The sequence below is a fragment of the Podarcis bocagei genome, assembly GCF_964188305.1.
Source record: "Podarcis bocagei genome assembly, chromosome: 18".
NCBI classification, from domain to species: domain Eukaryota; kingdom Metazoa; phylum Chordata; class Lepidosauria; order Squamata; family Lacertidae; genus Podarcis; species Podarcis bocagei.
The window spans coordinates 1,808,118-1,828,088 of NC_138144.1; the positions used below are offsets into that span (position 1 = coordinate 1,808,118).

At 46.3% G+C, this 19,971-nt stretch overlaps 1 protein-coding gene across 2 annotated transcripts; it reads right to left on the minus strand.

The window, feature by feature from the left end:
* Positions 1 to 2,851: 2,851 nt before the first annotated feature.
* HMG20B (high mobility group 20B) lies at positions 2,852 to 18,747 on the minus strand. Of its 2 annotated transcripts, none has more exons than XM_081177993.1 (10): positions 18,690 to 18,747; positions 14,874 to 14,962; positions 14,056 to 14,161; positions 11,494 to 11,697; positions 9,970 to 10,090; positions 9,316 to 9,362; positions 7,746 to 7,824; positions 6,579 to 6,794; positions 5,415 to 5,547; positions 2,852 to 3,919 (listed from the first exon to the last, which is right to left on the minus strand). In XM_081177993.1, exons 2-10 carry the CDS (start codon positions 14,909 to 14,911, stop codon positions 3,907 to 3,909), a joined length of 957 nt encoding a protein of 318 aa, XP_081034119.1. In that variant the 5' UTR covers positions 14,912 to 14,962; positions 18,690 to 18,747; the 3' UTR covers positions 2,852 to 3,906. The 2 variants fall into 2 exon arrangements, with proteins under 2 accessions (XP_081034119.1, XP_081034118.1); XM_081177992.1 differs by having other exon boundaries at positions 14,044 to 14,161.
* Positions 18,748 to 19,971: the final 1,224 nt, after the last annotated feature.

Consider the following 19,971-nt stretch of genomic DNA (forward strand, 5'->3'; position numbering starts at 1 on the left):
TGGCCCCGTTCGAATCAATACAAAAAGGAAAGAGCCAAGCGCTGCGGAGGGAGGGAGGGAGGGAGGCGGGGCGCGGAGATGACGGAAGAAGAGCGCGTCGGCGTTGCCCCTGGCAACCCGCGGCCTAGCTGCGCCCCGCCGAGCCTGCCTCGCGTGGAAAACAAAAACAAAACGAATAAACTTAATAAAAAAATTTAAAATACCGCACAAAACATAGAATGGACGCAGGGAATGTAGGATGGGGCTTCCCAAGGAGACCGTTTAATTTGCTTTAGAGCATTTTGCACACACAGGGCTGTTTTTATATTTGCTTTTTCAGCCAAAAAAGGTGTTTTTTTTTACATAACTGAATGCAAAAAAGGACTAGCTGCTCTGAGCAGGCTTGGTTAGGAATGCACAGGCCAAGTCCTCCTTGCTTGGCAAGCCGGGTCTTGTTTCAAGAGCTAAAAACGGCGACGCTTTAAAAACAACGCAAAAAAAATGGGCGATTTGCTTAACCTGCGTATTTATTCCGCCTTTCGTAATCGGCAAGCTAAATAAAGAAGGCCGGGACATCAGGAATCATCAAAAGATGGCCAGATGGTGCCGATTACAGCCATTATATCCGTCGGCACTCTGCACATGCTCAAAGGAACCTCTGCAGTGTTGTTTTAAAGATTCCGTTTATGAATCGCTTCCTATAATAAAAATAAAAATATTCCTTCCAGTAGCACCTTAAAGACCAACTAAGTTAGTTCTTGGTATGAGCTTTCGTGTGCAGGCACACTTCTTCAGATACACTGAAACAGAAGTATAATAATAAATATATTCCTATATTCCTATAATATATATATTCCTATAATAAAGCATCTCAAAGCAATTTCAGAAGAACATGCAACAACCACAGCCATTTCATAAAACAACTATACTGTTGTTATTTTATTTTATTTTTTGGAAAGATTGCTTGCTGAAGAGCGGGAGATAAATCGTTCCCCTATTTTCAAAAAATTACATATATATGCAGTATGCTTATATATATATATATATATATATATATATATATGCAGTATGCACAATTTGTCCTTGCAACAACAGCTCTTTCCAGAGCAAAAGGAAGGCATTATTTAAAAAATAATAAGTAAACTCCCATTTAGCAAGAACATGGAAGAAAACCCCTTTAACCTGTTTGTAGATTCACCTTTTTTTTCCAGAGGTGGGATGCGAGTCATCATTTATCCTTCAAAACACTTTATATCATTATCCAGTTATGGTAAGAGCTCAATTATTTGCAAGGACGAAGCATTGATAGGCAGGCTTTTGTTGGTAAAGGATCACACCGCGAATTGCTAATGCGATCTTTTATTTTTCTTAATTATAATTTGATTTTCAGTTATATATTTAAAACGGCCTCTCTTTTTGGGGAGGGAGTGGGGTCTATAAACTACGTTAGGGAATATTATCCGTGCAAAACCACCTCGTTCGATATGTAGTTTAAATGCATCAATGTGACTCGTTTTAAGGTAACTGTTGGGTGGTTTCCGCGTCGATGCAAGCTGCGACCCCGCAATAAAAATTAAGGGCAATTCTTACGGTAAAAAGCAAGCATTATTGAAATGAAATTTGTATTGTGTGTTTTTGACTCAAATGCAAAGTTCCTCCTGCAAGTTTCATCCCAGACTTGAAATCAGACAATTACTTAGAGAGGTCTGTGTTTTTAAAAGTTTTTTTATTTCATTTAAAAAAAAAAATCCCTGCACCCACAAAAGCAACATACCCACTTCCCTCGCTGCTAAAATAGCTTTTTTCTGCTGCCGTCGTTCAACGCGCAACGCTAAGAAAATACAAGATTCAGAAAGTCTATATATGAGCATCAGAGCTAATTCGTCACAAGGCAAGAGACACAGACAAGACAGGATTTCTCCTCCCTTTCTCATGAGAAAGAGGATCTAAAGCGTTCTAAAACTAAAGCGGATTAATCCAAATTTTGTGCCAAGGAAACTCGAGATCCTCCATTGACAAAAATTCTGCAATGTAAACCGTGGTTAGGGCACAGAGGAAAGAAACCGTGATCCCTGGGCTTAGCGTTACGGCCGAAGCAGGGAGCATAGTTTTGTTTCGATCCAAATAAATCATAATTGGTAATTCCTTGGGCTGATCAATGTAGTTTAAAGTTACATAAACCACAAACCAGGGTTTGCAATCAACGCAAAACCAGGGTTATGGCTCATTTCTCCTGAACAAGGAACTATGGTGCACACTGTCTGCTTGATCACAGTAAACCATGGTTTAGGCGAAAAAACGGCCAAGTCTTGCCAGCTGATTTCATACTGCAAATTAAGCAAAATTACGCATAATTACAAATTATTATTCTCCTTCCTCCTCTTGGGAAGCAAGGAAAGGGCTTTGAAACCCCCCTCACACACGATCCAGGGGACCTCTCTTTAATTTCCTGCTCCACTGAAAATGAGGAGAGCAAGAAACTTTTATCTACGGTTGCAATCGAAATTATTCCAAAAACAAAAACCCATTGCAAATCAAGTTTATTATCGAAATCCACAAACCTTTAGCGGATTGCAAGGAGCAAAAAGTTCGACGCAATGGCTGCTTCCCCCAAATTCAGCTGAAAACAAGTCTTTGATTTGATCCTCGCAAACAGCAGGAAGTCTGTGAATTTTGATAACAAATCTGTTTTGCAATGGGGGGGAGGTTGAATAATTTTTGATTGCAACTGTCTACAAAAAAGCACAAAAGCCTGGATTCTTAGAGCAATGAAATCAGGGTCTTTATTATTATTATTATTATTATTATTATTATTATTATTATTATTATTTTATTTATTTACCCTACCAAATTGTAGACAATTTTTCCCCCCCGGATGTGAAAATTCCAGGAAATTAACCCTAAGAATAAATAGGTCAAGGCAGTGATACAGCTCAGCGGTGGTCGGGAGACCAGAATAGTGCAGATCAAAATATCTGGCTGGATCCTGCTATATAGACAAACCTGAGAGTGAAGTTCCATTAATCTCAGTGGGTCTTACTCCCAAGTAGCCTTACCTGCGACTGCCCTGTAAAAGCATGATTTTTCAGGCGGGTCTTTTCCACCCTAAAAGTCCTGGAAAGCCACTAACTGAGTCCAGCAATTCTGACCTGGATCTCAACCCACAATACATTTACCTAGAAAGGAACGAGATCCGTGTAGCTCAGGGACTTTGCACGGAGAAGATCCCAGGTTTAATGTCTGGCATAAAACACAACACTTATTTGGGGGCCCCTGCAAAAATTTAATCTGCATTTCTGGCGCAGCTTGTGCCCTGTTTGCATCAAACCTTAGTCAGCAATTATCGTAAATTTATTCATTCGTCCCCGACTGTGCCGCAAATCGGAAGTCCGGACTCTGGGCTGGCTGGCGGTGCCGTGAAAACAGCTCCGTTATATCCTTGAGAAATCTAGCCGATTCGAAAGTGGTGCTCTTCTCTTGTTTAAGAAACAGCAGGCAGGTGCAGAAAAATGAGGGGCAAAGGCGAATTCATCAATTATAGTCAATTAGGAAGCAGGAATACCCTACGGATTTTGTGCCGCGATGTGCGCACCACCGGCGTTCTCGCCGCAATAAAACGCCAAAACACCAGTGGCAAAAATTGGAATTCCCGTCGCCGTCGTCCTTCCCCGAGAAGAACCGTAGAACCTTTGCTCAAGGAACCTTTGCGCAAAACATGATTTTTTCCCCTAATGTTCTAAAATATCTAACCACCCTGACGGACAGCTTTGAGGAGGAATAAGGAGATTGGGAGAAGATTGATCCTGAAACATATCAGGAGCGCAGAAGAGGCACAGTTAAGAGAGGACAGGTCTGGAAGGTGGAGACAGCTGCAAGCAGGGAGACTTGTGCGAAGTTTTCGAGTTGCGCTGCGAGGTCTGTAGCTGCTCACAAGTGTTCACTGGAAGAGAAAGGGGGATAAACAATATCAGCACCATAATTTATTATTTTTACCCTACCCATCTGGCTGGGTTTCCCCAGCCACTCTGGGCGGCTCCCAAAATATTAAAAACACAATAAAACACCAAACATTTAAAACTTCCCTAAACAGGGCTGCCTTCAGATGTCTTCTAAAAGTCAGGTGGTTGTTTATTTCCTTGACATCTGAAGGGCGGGTGCCACCACCGAGAAGGCCCTCTGCCTGGTTCCCTGTAACCTCACTTCTCGCAGGGAGGGAACCGCCAGAAGGCCCTCGGAGCTGGACCTCAGTGTCCGAGCTGGACGATGGAGGTGGAGATGCTCCTTCAGTTATCCTGGGTCGAGGCCACCCCATGCTTAATTTGCTCATGATAAAACGTCCTAGTGCCCTGGGTGCGACATATTCTAAAGCAGGGGTAAGGAGAAATCGTTTTCCACCCAACGGCTGCTTCCCCTTTGGCACAATCTTTCAGGGGCCAGGTGTCAGCGGTTGGCAGGCTATAGAGTTCTCCCCAGAGTGGTGCATGCTCTGGTTATCTCCCGCTTGGACTACTGCCATGCGCTCTACGTGGGGCTACCTTTGAAGGTGACCCAGAAACTACAACTAATCCAGAATGCGGCAGCCAGACTGGGGACTGGGAGCAGCCGCCAAGACCACATAACACCAGTCCTGAAAGACGTACATTGGCTCCCAGGACACAAGCACAATTCAAAGTGTTGGTGCTGACCTTGAAAGCCCTAAACGGCCCAGTAGACCTGAAGGAGCATCTCCACCCCCATCGTCCAGCCCGGACACTGAGGTCCAGTTCCAAGGGCCTTCTGGCGGTTCCCTCCCTGCAAGAAGCGAGGTTACAGGGAAGCAGGCAGAGGGCCTTCTCGGTGGTGGCACCCACCCTGTGGAACGCCCTCCCGTCAGATGTCAAAGAGATAAAGAACTACATAACTTTCAGAAGCTACCCATAGATTTCAGGGCGGTTCACAACATAAAAAAGCAATATAAAACCCACAAAATACGTAATAAAATTGGCAACTTTGGGACCTCTGCAGTTCCCCCCTGCCTCTCAGCGCCCCCCAGCAATCCCACCGCCGCACCTCCAGGGGGCACTACTGCTCCCTTAAAGAACCACGGACGAAGAAACGCCTCTCTTTGTTCTACCCTCTTTACCTAAACCCCCAACCGGCATTCGCGGCAGAAATAGCCCTCCAGATACGGCTGGACTCCCGCTCCCATCAGCCTCAGTCAACACGGCCCGCGGGCAGGAATTATGGGAGTTGGAGTCCAGGACCACGGGTTCCCACCACTCTAGCGCCACCTACTGGCGGGCTCCCCACCTTCCGCCCATTGAACCGCTACCTGCCAACGCTCCCCACCTCTCACAACAATTGGCTCAATTTGCAAAGTCCCACCTCCTCTCCGGACCAGGCAGCCCCCTTCCCGACCCTCCGCTAGTGACGGCTTCGTCCCGCGCATGGCTCACCTGGCAATGCGAGACAGAATCTCCTTCACCCGCACCACAAGCCTCTCATTCTGCGCCGGGTTGCTCTCGATGGCGCTGTGGAGCTTCGCCATGTAGAAATCGAGGGTGCTCAATGTCGGGGTCTCCCCAGTGCCTGGAGGAGAAAAACCGATCAGATATCCGCTGACCTCCATCACACTCTGCAAACTGACCGTCTGCCCATATCGCTATTACTATTTATATATATCCCAGAGTGGATATATATCTGATCAAAAGGTCAGTGGTTCGAATCCCCGCAATGAAGGGGTGAGCTCCCGTTGCTTGGTCCCTGCTCCTGCCAACCTAGCAGTTCGAAAGCACCTCAAAGTGCAAGTAGATAAATAGGTACCGCTCCGGCGGGAAGGTAAACGCCGTTTCCGTACGCTGCTCTGGTTCGCCAGAAGCGGCTTAGTCCTGCTGGCCACACAATCCCACACGAAAAACATCCCTGTGGAGATGGCAGTCCCGAATCGGTGGCACTTCTGGCTTGCCCTCTTTATAAAAGAGGAATGAGATTATCACCCCTCTTTTATCGTCCATTCCTGGTCGCCCAGCCACTGCCCCAGGGTCCTTTCCCTTGGCAGATCAAGATGAGCAGGTGATAGCAAAGGTGGCAAGGTTTTTCGCCTGGGCAATGAGAATAAGGTTCACTATTCAAAAACCTAAAATGTATTGTATATAGGTAAAGGTAAAGGGACCCCTGACCATTAGCTCCAGACTCTGGGGTTGCGGCGCTCATCTCGCTTTACTGGCCAAGGGAGCCGGCGTACAGCTTCCGGGTCATGTGGCCAGCAGGACTAAGCCGCTTCTGGCGAACCAGAGCAGCGCACGGAAACACCGTTTACCTTCCCACTGGAGTGGTACCTATTTATCTACTTGCACTTTGACATGCTTTGGAACTGCTAGGTTGGCAGGAGCAGGGACTGAGCAATGGGAGCTCACCCGTCGCGGGGATTCGAACCACCGACCTTCTGATCAGCAAGTCCTAGGCTCTGTGGTTTAACCCACAGCGCCACCCGCGTCCCAATGGTATATAATTGACTTTTTATTTCTATTCTTTGTATAGTGTATTGTTGTTTTATTGCCGACGCAAATAAAGATTCATTCATTCAGTCACGTCCCGCCCGGTGGGGGCCGGCTGCCCACCTGGGATTGGCAGACTGGCAAAGCTGGCGGTCAAGGCTTGGCGCACTGTCTGCAGCTGCTTCTGCAAGGCGATGGTCTGCCGCTCTTCCAGAGCCAGTTCCTGCTCCAGGCGCTCTTTGGCGCAACTCATATTCTCTGTGTGTTTCTGCAAGATGGAGTTCTGCTCCTCAAACTCCGTGTTCACCTTGCGCAGGCGCCGGAGCTCCGCTTCCCGGGCTGGAGAAACAAACGGACAACACAGGGAGTGTTAAGTTGTGGGTGAACATATCAGACGACACAGCGATCCTTCAAACAGCTCTTGTTTATTCACAGGCCGGGACAGAACTGAACTGAAGGGTTCAGTCTGCCTGCTTATACAGTAGTGCCTCGCAAGACGAAATTAATCCGTTCCGCGAGTCTCTTCGTCTAGCGGTTTTTTCGTCTTGCGAAGCAACCCTATTAGCGGATTAGCGCTATTAGCGGTTTAGCGGCTATTAGCGGTTTAGTGGCTATTAAAGGCTTAGCGGCTATTAAAGGCTTAGCGGATTAGCGGCTAAAAGGCTATTAGCGGCTTAGAAAAAGGGGGGGCGGGGAAAAATCGGAACACTCGCAAGACGTTTTCGTCTTGCGAAGCAAGCCCATAGGGAAAATCGTCTTGCGAAGCAGCTCAAAAACAGAAAACCCTTTCGTCAGACGTTTCCGAGCACAATTCAAAGTGTTGGTGCTGACCTTGAAAGCCCTAAACAGCCCAGTATACCTGAAGGAGCGTTTCCACCCCCATCGTCCAGCCCGGACACCTGGGTCCATCTCCCGAGGGCCTTCTGGCGGTTCCCTCCCTGCCAGAAGTGAGGTTACAGGGAACCAGGCAGAGGGCCTTCTCGGTGGTGGCACCTGTCCTGTGGAACGCCCTCCCCCCAGATGTCAAAGAGAAAAATAACCACCAAACTTTTAAAAGACATCTGAAGGCAGCCCCATTTAGGGAAGCTTTTAATGTTTGATGTATCACAGTATTTTAATATTCTTTTGGAAGCCGCCCAGAGTGGCTGGGGAAACCCAGCCAGATGGGCGGGGTATGAATAATGAATTATTATTATATTATAGCTTATACGTATATCCAGCACTGGTTGGAACCCTGGTACCCCGGACTTTTGTAAGCCCACGACGGTCCGCTCAGTTCCCCTAAATTACCTTTATTCTGGTCCAGGAACTCCTCCGTAAATATGGGGACGTCAAATGTCGAGAATCCGTCGCTGCCTCCCTCTCCCACCTGAAGGAAACAGGTGAACAGAAACAAGAGAACAAATAGAAAACTTTGCATTATTTTCCCAGGGAAAATTTGGGGATGAATTGGGAGTTGTGCATGTTTTTTGGGGGGCAGAAGTCAGGTGGAAAAAGTCTTAGGAAATCGTTTTCTAAATCCCCGCAGTGCAGGAATGTGCTTTTCAGGGCCTTTTCCCGTGAAAAACACCTTCGGAAAACAAAACCCCCACATCCGTTAAGATGGATAAATAGGGGGTAAAACATTCAACTCTTAAATAAATGGAAAAAGGTGCCCGTTATTTTATTTGGTACCCCCAAATCGCTATCAACCAATCAAGGCCCCTTGAAGATATCATGCGTTACTTGCTCTATACAAAATGCCCAGAGAATTATTGTTTTTTTAAATCATCTATTTTTAGCTGTTTCTTGGGCCGTTCCCCCCAGGAAGTGACCGTTGGAACTTCTGTCTGATAAAATATTTTCACATCCGGCAGCCAAATTTATTCTATCAGCTAAGAAGCTCTGTTCCGGCTATGTTCCAGCCTCCTAATTTTAATTTCAAAACCTTATTGCATGCTGTAAACTTTTATAGGTCATGGTTTTTTTCCAGAATAAAGCGTTGTTCTTACACCCTGGTTGTACACTGTAAAGGCCTTATGATGAACTGATGGGATTGGTTTTAAAAAACGTAAAAGCAAACTTGCAGCAGCGATGATGGCCCGTAAAGAACGATCCCAAAATCTGAATTAGGGAAATCCTCATTTTGGCCAAACAAAATGTTATGGGCAGTGGGCAAGCTTTGGAGTGCTTCAGAGTGCTTCTCTGGACTGAGGAAGAACTCTGCAAATCTCCAAAGCTTGCATACAAAAAAATGCGCATTTTAATAACAACAACAAAAATTAAATTCTTAAAAGGAAGGTCTGGGTTGGAAGGATGGGCTGAGGAAGAACTCTACAATTCTCCAAAGCTTGCATACAAAAAAATTTGTTTTTAAAAACAACAACAACAAAATTAAATTCTTAAAAGGTAGGATCAGGGGGAATGGGCTGATGAAGAACTCTGCAAATCTCCAAAGCTTGCGTGCAAGAAAATTTGCTGTTAATAACAACAACAACAAAAATTAAATTCTTAAAAGGAAGGTCTGGGGGGAATGGGCTGACGAAGAACTCTGCTAATCTCCAAAGCTTGCGTGCAAGAAAATGCGCTTCTAATAACAGCCACAAAATTAAATTCTTAAAAGGAAGGTCTGGGGGGAATGGGCTGACGAAGAACTCTGCTAATCTCCAAAGCTTGCATGCAAGAAAATTTGCTTTTGATAACAACAACAACAACAAAATTAAATTATTAAAAGGAAGGTCTGGGGAGATGGGCGGATGAAGAACTCTGCTAATCTCCAAAGCTTGCATGCAAGAAAATTGGTTTTTAACAGAAACAACAACATTTAATTCTTAAAAAGAAGGCCTGAGGCATTTCCTCAAAGTCTGATAGCCCGATTTACCTTGTACCCGTTCAGCAGCGTGTTCACGACTCCAGAACCGGCATCCTCTGAAAGGTATTTTTTAAAAAGCAATAATAATGTCAACAGAGGGTGGGGAGATGGTGACTCAACTGAGCACACAGAATGATTTGGGGAGCATAGGCAGGATTCTAGCCAAGATCCCCAAAACCTGAGGCTCACCCTCTTTCCCAGCACCAGGCTGCTAAATTTGCAATTTGTGCTGTGCTTCCTAGCTAAAAGACACGACACAAAAGGAAAGGCGGGAGGAGGAGGGAAAAGGAAAACGAGCGAACACGTCAGGAAATCTGTCGCTCTTACAATGCCTCTTCCCCAAAAGTTTAATAAGGTCGATAACTCCCAGTGAAGGAGGCCACCCCTTCTCTTTCTTTCTTTCTTTCTTTCTTTTAAATAATCTTTATTATACATCGATTTACATAAACTTAATACAATATGTACAGTAGATACATTACCTACCTACATACGCATGGTGGACACACCGTAAATGTTTGACTCCCAACTCTTCTCATTGTGTTGCTTTACAATTTATTAATCTGTACGCATTTCGTTCTTATTATTCCGCTTTCCCATTTTATGTCTAGACAAATTTTATTCGCCTTACAAAACTCCTGGCAAACCTACTAGCGACCGTCTCACCTTTCTTGATCTTTTTCTCCTGCATCTTTTCGGCACACATCTTGTAGGCTTCGGACTGCTGGTATTCCCTCAGCTCCTTCATGTATTGTTGCTTCTCGCGCTCGGCCTCATCCAGGTAACGCTGGAACGGCGGAGGAATAAGGGTCAGCCTCCCTCTGTGACCTGCAAGCCCCCTCTGGCCTTATTTCCAGCTGGCAAACCCCTCTGCCCTTTACAGTGGTACCTCGGGTTGCAGACGCTTCAGGTTACAGACTCCGCTAAACCAGAAATAGTACCTCGGGTTAAGAACTTTGCTTCAGGATGAGAACAGAAATCGTGCAGCGGCAGCAGGAGGCCCCATTAGCTAAAGTGGTGCTTCAGGTTAAGAACAGTTTCAGGTTAAGAATGGACCTCCGGAACGAATTAAGTACTTAACCCGAGGTACCACTGTACACCCGACCAAACCCTCTCCCAGCTCTCACCAGCCCTCTCCCATCTTGAAGTACCCAGAAATCAGGGGTTAATTAACAACAACAACAATAACAACAACAACAATAATTCATACCCAGCCCATCTGGCCACTCTGGGTGGCTCCCAACAGAATATTAAAAACACGATAAAACATCAAACTCCCCTAAACAGCGCTGCCTGTTTAACAGGTTGAAGTTGAATCCTGACAAGACAGAAGGACTGTTTTGGGGGGACAGGAGGCGGGCAGGTGTGGGGCTCCCTGGTCCTGAATGGGGTCACTGTGCCCCCGAAGGACCAGGTGCGCAGCCTGGGGGTCATTTTGGACTCACCGCTGTCTATGGAGGCGCAGGTCAGTTCTGTGTCCAGGGCAGGATGAGACCTTCCCTGTCCGCAGAGTGTCTGGCCAGAGTGGTGCATGCTCTGGTTATCTCCCGCTTGGACTACTGCCATGCGCTCTACGTGGGGCTGCCTTGGAAGGTGACCCGGAAACCGCAACTAATCCAGAATGCAGCAGCTAGACTGGTGACTGGGAGTGGAGACCATATAACCCCAGTCCTGAAAGACCTACATTGGCTCCCAGGACGTTTCTGGGCACAATTCAAAGCGTTGGTGCTGACCTTGAAAGCCCTAAATGGCCTCTGTCCAGTATACCTGAAGGAGCGTCTCCATCCCCATCATTCTGCCCGGACACTGAGGTCCATCTCCGAGGGCCTTCTGGTGGTTCCCTTATTGCGAGAAGCGAAGTTACAGGGAACCGGGCAGAGGGCCTTCTCGGTGGTGGCGCCCTCCCTTCAGATGTCAAGGAAATAAACAACTACCTGACTTTTAGAAGACATCTGAAGGCAGCCCTGTTTAGGGAAGCTTTTAATAGACTATTGTATTTTAATATTCTGTTGGAAGCAGCCCAAAGTGGCTGGGGAAACCCAGCCAGATGGGTGGGGTATAAAGAATAAATTATTATTATTATTATTATTACTACAGGCATCACCACCTCTGTCCGGGAAGGCAGATCAGAGCCATCGTGGCTAAAAGCCCATCGTTGACTCTCCTCCATGAAAATTCAGCCACTCTGACCTGTTTATCCGCCGGCTGGAGTTTGCTCCATTCTGCGCCCAACATCTTTGTGATCTCCGGGAACGGCAGATCCGGGTGTTGCATACGAATCAGCTCCCGCCGTTCGTTCAGAAAGCGGACGTATCCTGTCACCGGGGCCTTTGGCCCGTTCGGAAGAATCTTCTTCCTCTTCTTGCCTTTCGGCCAGCCCCTCTTCTTCACGGGCTACTCAGGAGAAAAACAGGAGAGAGCTGAACACCCATGGCTGGAACTTATATCAAACACAGGTTTCTAGTCCCCATGAGCTCAGAGCGTTGTTTGGAAGGGGGGACTTTCTGATGATAATAGCTGCCCTGCAAAGCAGCAAAATAATTCCTGACAAGTGGGCATCCGACCTCTGTTGGAAAACCTTCAGCAAAGGTGGACTTGCTGCCAGAAAGTTTAGTTGGAATCTATTTATGTACCTAGACGGCATCTTAAAAAGCAGACACATCACCTTGCCAACAAAGGTCCGTATAGTTCAAGCTCTGGTTTTCCCAGTAGTGATGTATGGAAGTGAGATCTGGACCATAAAGAAGGCTGATTGCCGAAGAATGGATGCTTTTGAATTCTGGTGCTGGAGGAGACTCTTGAGAGTCCCATGGACTGCAAGAAGATCCAACCTCTCCATTCTGAAGGAAATCAGCCCTGAGTGCTCACTGGAAGGACAGATCCTGAAGCTGAGGCTCCAAGACTTTGGCCACCTCAGGAGAAGAGAAGACTCCCTGGAAAAGACCCTGATGTTGGGAAAGATGGAGGGCACAAGGAGAAGGGGACGACGGAGGACGAGATGGTGGGACAGTGTTCTCGAAGCTACCAGCATGAGTTTGACCAAACTGCGGGAGGCAGTGGAAGACAGGAGGGCCTGGCGTGCTCTGGTCCAGGGGGTCACAAAGAGTCGGACACGACTAAACAGCAAATTTATGTATGCAACATCTGTGACCCCAAAGTTAGCCCCCAAAATGAAATCAAACAAACCCCTGTGTCACAAAGAGAACGCCAGCCATGTCTAGGCAACACGGTGACCATGTACATACAAAATAGACAATCTTTTATAGAATTCCTTCAAACCATAACAAAATGAAATCTTTAGTCTCAAAGTCTCTGAAAATCTTTAAATGAAGTGAGGTATCAGACGTTATACGATGAAAGACAAGCTGTGAAGTTTTGTGTACCTCGGGTTACATACGCTTCAGGTTACAGACTCTGCTAACCCAGAAATATTACCTCGGGTTAAGAACTTTGCTTCAGGATAAGAACAGAAATTGGGCGGCGGCAGCAGGAGGCCCCATTAGCTAAAGTGGTGCTTCAGGTTGAGAACAGTTTCAGGTTAAGAACAGACCTCCGGGACGAATTAAGTACTTAACCCGAGGTACCACTGTATTCAGCAACTATGATGTCCAACACTGAACAGTGATTCCGGATATTGACTACTGTTTCATAGAATTCTTCGACAGCGTGGTGGGAAGGTATAGAATTGCTTCATAAACCCATCTTATTTCAAATGAATGTATGTAAATGAAAATATCAAAGGGCCACATGACCCGGAAGCTGTCTGCGGACAAACGCCGGCTCCCTCGGCCACTAAAACGAGATGAGCGCCGCAACCCCAGAGTCATCCATGACTGGACCTAAGGGTCAGGGGTCCCTTTACCTTTAAGTGCTTGAAAAAATATAATGAATTTTTCTGTTCGTTTAAGGTGAGATTCCACCACAACCACTCCCTGTTCCTTCACATCAATATTGCGACCCGGTCGTGCAGAGGTGCAGAAGTTGGCAACAACGGCAGCGAGGGGAGATAGAGGCAGGGTCCTGGCTCCGGGGGCAAAAAATCTGTAGCTTCGGGGTACCAAGATCCCAAGTGGGTCTGGGATGCTGAGACCCCAAGTGGGTCCGCGGACTGTCTCCCCAGAGTGGTGCATGCTCTGGTTATCTCCCTCTTGGATTACTACAATGCGCTCTCCGTGGGGCTACCTTTGAAGGTGACCCGGAAACTACAACTAATCCAGAATGTGGCAGCTAGACTGGTGACTGGGGGCGGCCGCCAAGATCACATAACACCGGTCCTGAAAGACCTACATTGGCTCCCAGGACGTTTCCAAGCACAATTCAGAGTGTTGGTGCTGATCTTGAAAGCCCTAAACGGCCCTGTATCCCTGAAGGAGCGTCTCCACCCCCATCGTTCTGCCCGGACACTGAGGTCCAGCTCCGAGGGCCTTCTGGCGGTTCCCTCATTGCGAGAAGCGAGGTTACAGGGAAACAAGCAGAGGGCCTTCTCGGTGGTGGCGCCCTCCCTGTGGAACGCCCTCCCATCAGATGTCAAAAGAGATAAACAACTACCAGACTTTTAGAAGACATCTGACGGCTGCCCTGATTAGGGAAGCTTTTAATGTTTAATAGGTTATTGTATTTTAGTGTTTTGTTGGAAGCCGCCCAGAGTGGCTGGGGAAACCCAGCCAGATGGGCAGGGTATAAATAATAAATTATTATTATTATTAGGGGAAATCTCGTAGCCCCGACATATAGACGCACCAAGAGTCTCACCTCTTCTTCGCCATGGGGCTTTTCTGCGATCAGACGAGGGACTTCGCTTTTCTCCTGCTTGATTGACACCAGGAAACTCCCCGGCTGGGTTTTCCCCGCGGCATTCCTGAAACCAAAAAAAGCACGCATGCGTAAAAGGTTACACGGAACTGCAAATTTACCCCGAATTTCCACCCGTAAAAGGAAGCTTCCGTTTATTTATTTTCCTAAAAGACTCTGTTGATTCGTCAACCCCAAAGAATGACTAAAAATGGGATGAAGTTAATGGACTATGCAGAATTTGATAAACTAACAGGAAGGATTCGAAACCGGCGAGACCAGAAATTCACGGAAAACTGGAGTAAATTTACGGACTATTTGAAAAGTAATTGTGAAGAACAGACGACGTTTGTAGGTTTGCAAGAGGTTTTGTGAGGACTTTATTAGAAGTATTGTAAAAATGGATAAGGGGGAGGATGATTTGTTAAGAGATGTAAAGGCAATATAAAGTTAAGAAGTGGTTAAAACGGTGGATCATCAGAAGTGCTGACGGAAGTCTAAAAAGATTGTATAAGTGATGCGTTTTGTGGTACATTTTATAATTTATATGTTAAAATTAATTAAAAATACTATTAAAATAAATGAATAAAAATGATTTGTTTGATAGCTGAACAAACGAAGGTGCCGCCTTCCCACCTGGTGCTTTCGAACCCGGATTTGAAAAGTAAAAGTATTTTTTTCTCACCTCTGCCATCCCAAACCCCGGAAGACCTTTAATCTTGATAGTTTGGCATTTGGCAACTTGAAAAAGCACCAACGAAAACACAATCAATACTCACAGAAGTCCAGCCGCTTGCTGCCTGGCGCCGTGCGACATTTTCCGTTCGTTGGCGGTGAGAAACTCAGGCGACCGCTCTTAACAGGGAGCCTGAAAGAGACAATTGAGGACTTAATGTGAAAAGCACAGGGGGAAAGTGAGAGCGGGCGTCTTTCGCACGGGGACCCCCTTTCTGTTTCAACACTCGAACTCTCCCCCCCCCCCAAATTAAATAAAAAACACAAACAGAAAAGACAAACAATACAAACAAATTCTTGTTATATCTTTATTTTTCTAAACATTGTTAAGTGGGTTTCCCCAAGTGCCACCTATCCGATTTTCATTTTACTTCATCTTTAGCAATTTACACATATCATCTTTTTTTTTTAACCACACTTAAAATAACTCCACATTTTATCACTTACAAATAATACTATTTTAAAATACCCTATTCTCCTACTTCCAACCCTACAGCCTATATCCACTTCCAAAGCTATTCTAAGGTTTAAATATTAACATATTTTTTTTTTCAAATATTCCTTAAACTTCTTCCAATCTTCTTCCACCGTCTCTTCCCTCTGGTCTGGGAGTCGCCCACTCAGTTTGGCAAGTCCCATATAGTCCACAATGCACAAACTCTTTGCCAGGAAACCGTATCGCTGCGCTGGTCCATCTCGCGATTCCAACAGGGTAAAAACCTCGCAAGTGAAGGCATGGGTTGGGTCAGGCTAGAAGTCCCTCAGAGGTCCCTTCTGAATTTACAAGCCTATGATTCAACGCTGGAGGCAGGGCCAGACCCTACAAGTGTCCCTATTGTCCAGGGACAGTCCTGAATTTACAGAAAATGTCCAGCTTTCTGATTTGACCCTGGAATGTCCCTATTTTCAGGGGAGAAACGTTGGAGGGGATGGAATAGGACGTCCCTATTTTCAGGGGAGAAACGTTGGAGGGGATGGAATAGGACGTCCCTATTTTCAGGGGAGAAACGTTGGAGGGGATGGAATAGGACATCCCTATTTTCATTGGAGAAATGTTGGAGGGGATGGAATAGGATGCCCCTATTTTCAGGGGAGAAATGTTGGAGGGGATGGAAAAGGACGTCCCTATTTTCAGGGGAGAAACGTTGGAGGGGATGGAATAGGACGTCCCTATTTTCAGGGGAGAAACGTTGGAGGGGATGGAATAGGACGTCCCTATTTTCAAGGGAGAAAAGTTGGAAGGGATGGAATAGGATGCCCCTATTTTCATTGGAGAAATGTTGGAGGGGATGGAATAGGATGCCCCTATTTTCATTGGAGAAATGTTGGAGGGGATGGAATAGGACGTCCCTATTTTCAGGGGAGAAATGTTGGAGGGGATGGAATAGGACGTCCCTATTTTCAGGGGAGAAATGTTGGAGGGGATGGAATAGGACGTCCCTATTTTCAGGGGAGAAACGTTGGAGGGGATGGAATAGGACGTCCCTATTTTCAGGGGAGAAATGTTGGAGGGGATGGAATAGGACGTCCCTATTTTCAGGGGAGAAATGTTGGAGGGGATGGAATAGGACGTCCCTATTTTCAGGGGAGAAATGTTGGAGGGGATGGAATAGGACGTCCCTATTTTCAGGGGAGAAACGTTGGAGGGGATGGAATAGGACGTCCCTATTTTCAGGGGAGAAACGTTGGAGGGGATGGAATAGGACGTCCCTATTTTCAGGGGAGAAACGTTGGAGGGGATGGAATAGGACGTCCCTATTTTCAGGGGAGAAACGTTGGAGGGGATGGAATAGGACGTCCCTATTTTCACGGGAGAAACGTTGGAGGGGATGGAATAGGACGTCCCTATTTTCATTGGAGAAATGTTGGAGGGGATGGAATAGGACGTCCCTCTTTTCAGGGGAGAAACGTTGGAGGGGATGGAATAGGATGTCCCTATTTTCAGGGGAGAAACGTTGGAGGGGATGGAATAGGACGTCCCTATTTTCAGGGGAGAAACGTTGGAGGGGATGGAATAGGACGTCCCTATTTTCAAGGGAGAAACGTTGGAGGGGATGGAATAGGGCGCCCCTATTTTCAGGGGAGAAACGTTGGAGGGGATGGAATAGGACGTCCCTATTTTCAGGGGAGAAACGTTGGAGGGGATGGAATAGGACGTCCCTATTTTCAGGGGAGAAACGTTGGAGGGGATGGAATAGGACGTCCCTATTTTCAGGGGAGAAACGTTGGAGGGGATGGAATAGGACGTCCCTATTTTCACAGGAGAAACGTTGGAGGGGATGGAATAGGACGTCCCTATTTTCACGGGAGAAACGTTGGAGGGGACGGAATAGGACGTCCCTATTTTCAAGGGAGAAACGTTGGAGGGGATGGAATAGGGCGCCCCTATTTTCAGGGGAGAAACGTTGGAGGGGATGGAATAGGACGTCCCTATTTTCAGGGGAGAAACGTTGGAGGGGATGGAATAGGACGTCCCTATTTTCAGGGGAGAAACGTTGGAGGGGATGGAATAGGACGTCCCTATTTTCAGGGGAGAAACGTTGGAGGGGATGGAATAGGACGTCCCTATTTTCACAGGAGAAACGTTGGAGGGGATGGAATAGGACGTCCCTATTTTCACGGGAGAAACGTTGGAGGGGACGGAATAGGACGTCCCTATTTTCAAGGGAGAAACGTTGGAGGGGATGGAATAGGACGTCCCTATTTTCAGGGGAGAAACGTTGGAAGGGATGGAATAGGACGCCCCTATTTTCAAGGGAGAAACGTTGGAGGGTCTGGAGTCATGTGACCCCCGATCCAAGCAGGTAAGTAACTACGCAACCTTTAGAAGACATCTGAAGGCAGCCCTGGATAGGGAAGTTTTTATTTATATATGTTGGAAGCCGCCCAGAGTGTCTGGGACGACCCAGGTCAGGTGGGCAGGATATATAAATCACAAAACAACAAGAAGAAGAATAGAAAAGGACATCCCTATTTTCATGGTAGAAAAGTTGGAGGGCATATAGTTTATGTGACCCACCACCCCCCAGTCAAGGAGATAAGTAACACTTCTCCAACGAAAATCGGGACGTCCTATTCATCAACAATAATAACAATGGGAAAGTCGCTATTTTCGTCGGGTAAATGTTGGGAGGGTACAGAAGGGACGCCTACAGAGATGGAGGGAGATCACGATCCGGAAGATCTCCCTGGAAACGTCCTTAAAATTAAATGCAAACCGGGACCAGAGACCCCCCACCCCCCCAGCCAGGGGAATTGCAATAGGAGAGGGGGCAAAGAGAGAGGGGGGCAGAGAGACAGACAGGCACCATTGCATTCGCATTAATCTACTTGGAAAAAGTAAATAGAGCCCCCACCCCCTTTCTGCAATATTTTTCCTTCCCAGGCTCCCCCTACCTTAAAAAAAACAAAAAAAAATTAGCTATAGGGCCGAGGGTCGGGTTGGGGGGCAGAGAGACAAGCAGGCACTATTGCATTCGCATTAATCCACTTGGAAAAAGTAAATATTGCTTTTTGCAATATTTTTCCTTCCCAGGCTACCCCCCCCTTAAAAAAAACAAAAAAAAATTAGCTATAGGGCCGAGGGTCGGGTTGGGGGGCAGAGAGACAGGCAGGCACCATTGCATTAGCATTAATTAATCTTGGAAAAAGTAAATAAAGCCCCCGCATTTTGCAATATTATTCCTTCCCAGCCTCCCCCTCCCTTTAAAAAACACACAAAAAATTGGATTATTTTTTATAAATTTAAAAAATAAAAAAATCCTAGATCCCCCCTTCTTGCAGATCCCCAGATCTGCCCCCTCCCGACCCAGCAGCCCGGATTAATAACACCGATAAAAATAAAAATATTAAACAGGAACCTTTGCAAAAGTTTCCCCAGTCTTTGATCCGCAGAAGCGCCGCCCCTTTCGCAGCTGGGTCCTTATGCAAATGACCGCCCTCTCCCCGGGCGCGGATTGGACGGGACTCGCCGCCGCCGCGCACCTGATTGGCGGGCTCGCGTTCCATCGCTTCCCCCGCCCCCGCCCCGCCCCTACCCGCCATGGCTTTTCCTTCCAGCGGCGGCCGCGCGCAATGGAACGCATCACGGCTCGGGGGCGACGCGGATTGGCCGAGGGCGGAACCAATCGGAGAGCGTGTTTTGGAGTCGAATTGTATCAATGGAGGAGGAACTTCAATGGGAGATGCGAACGTTCTGTGCGCGTCCATTTCCTTTCAGTTCCTTTATTTGAATTAAAATAATTAATTATTTTAATGATTTTGAGTTTTATACATTTCAACGACTTTACAATCATTTTAACCCCTTTTCCTGCGATTCCTTAAATTAATTTTTTTAATATTTTCTGCATATTCCAAATTAACTTAATTTTCTCCTTTTATTCATCTTCTTTCAATATATGCTCTTGCAAATATATACTCCCTGCTAAGTTGAATAACTGTACACATCCTTTTCATTTTTTAAGAACAAATCCATTTTATTTATTTATACTTTCCAAGTTTGTACATTTCGCTACATGCATTTCGACATTTCGGAACTCGACTTCCTTCCCCCTCTTTCTGCGGTTCCTTAAATTCGTTTTGAATACCGTATCTCCTGCATATCCAAATTAACTTAATCTGCGCATTTATTCATTCTTTTATTTGTGATTTTCAGTTTCGTACATTTCATTGATTTTACATTTAAACCCCTCTTTCAGCAGTTCCTTAAATTTATTTATTTTTATATCTTCTGCATATGCCAAGTTAACTTAATTCGCTCTTTTACTCATCTGCTTTCCTCGGAGGCACAGAAGGTGCTTGCCTGTACTGTAGTTTTGACTCCAGAGAATCCTGCCCTTTTCACTTTCATAAAAGCCAAGTTTCTAGTCCATAGTACCGCTTTTTTTCACCTGGCCAGAACTCGTCGGATCTCAGTTCCAGCAGCTCTCAGGTAGTCACCATGGCCATTATAAAAGAACAGCTGTTTTTAATTTTTATCTGTGTGAACAATTTTTTAAAATTTTTATCTGTTGTTTTAAATGAGACTATCTTCGCTGTGGGGACGCGGGTGGTGCTGTGGGTTAAACCACAGAGCCTAGGACTTGCATGATCAGAAGGTTGGCGGTTCGAATCCCCACAACAACGGGGTGAGCTCCCGTTGCT

Bases quoted from the DNA above. Each gene is read 5' to 3' on its own strand.
- HMG20B (XM_081177992.1), bottom strand. From the start codon at position 14,911: ATGTCGCACGGCGCCAGGCAGCAAGCGGCTGGACTTCT. The intron at 14,162-14,873 runs GTGAGTATTGAT...TTTTGGTTTCAG, and splicing joins CAGCAAGCGGCTGGACTTCT to GAATGCCGCGGGGAAAACCC. The intron at 5,548-6,578 runs GTGGGCAGCCGG...TTTCTCCTCCAG, and splicing joins TGCCAGTCTGCCAATCCCAG to GCACTGGGGAGACCCCGACA.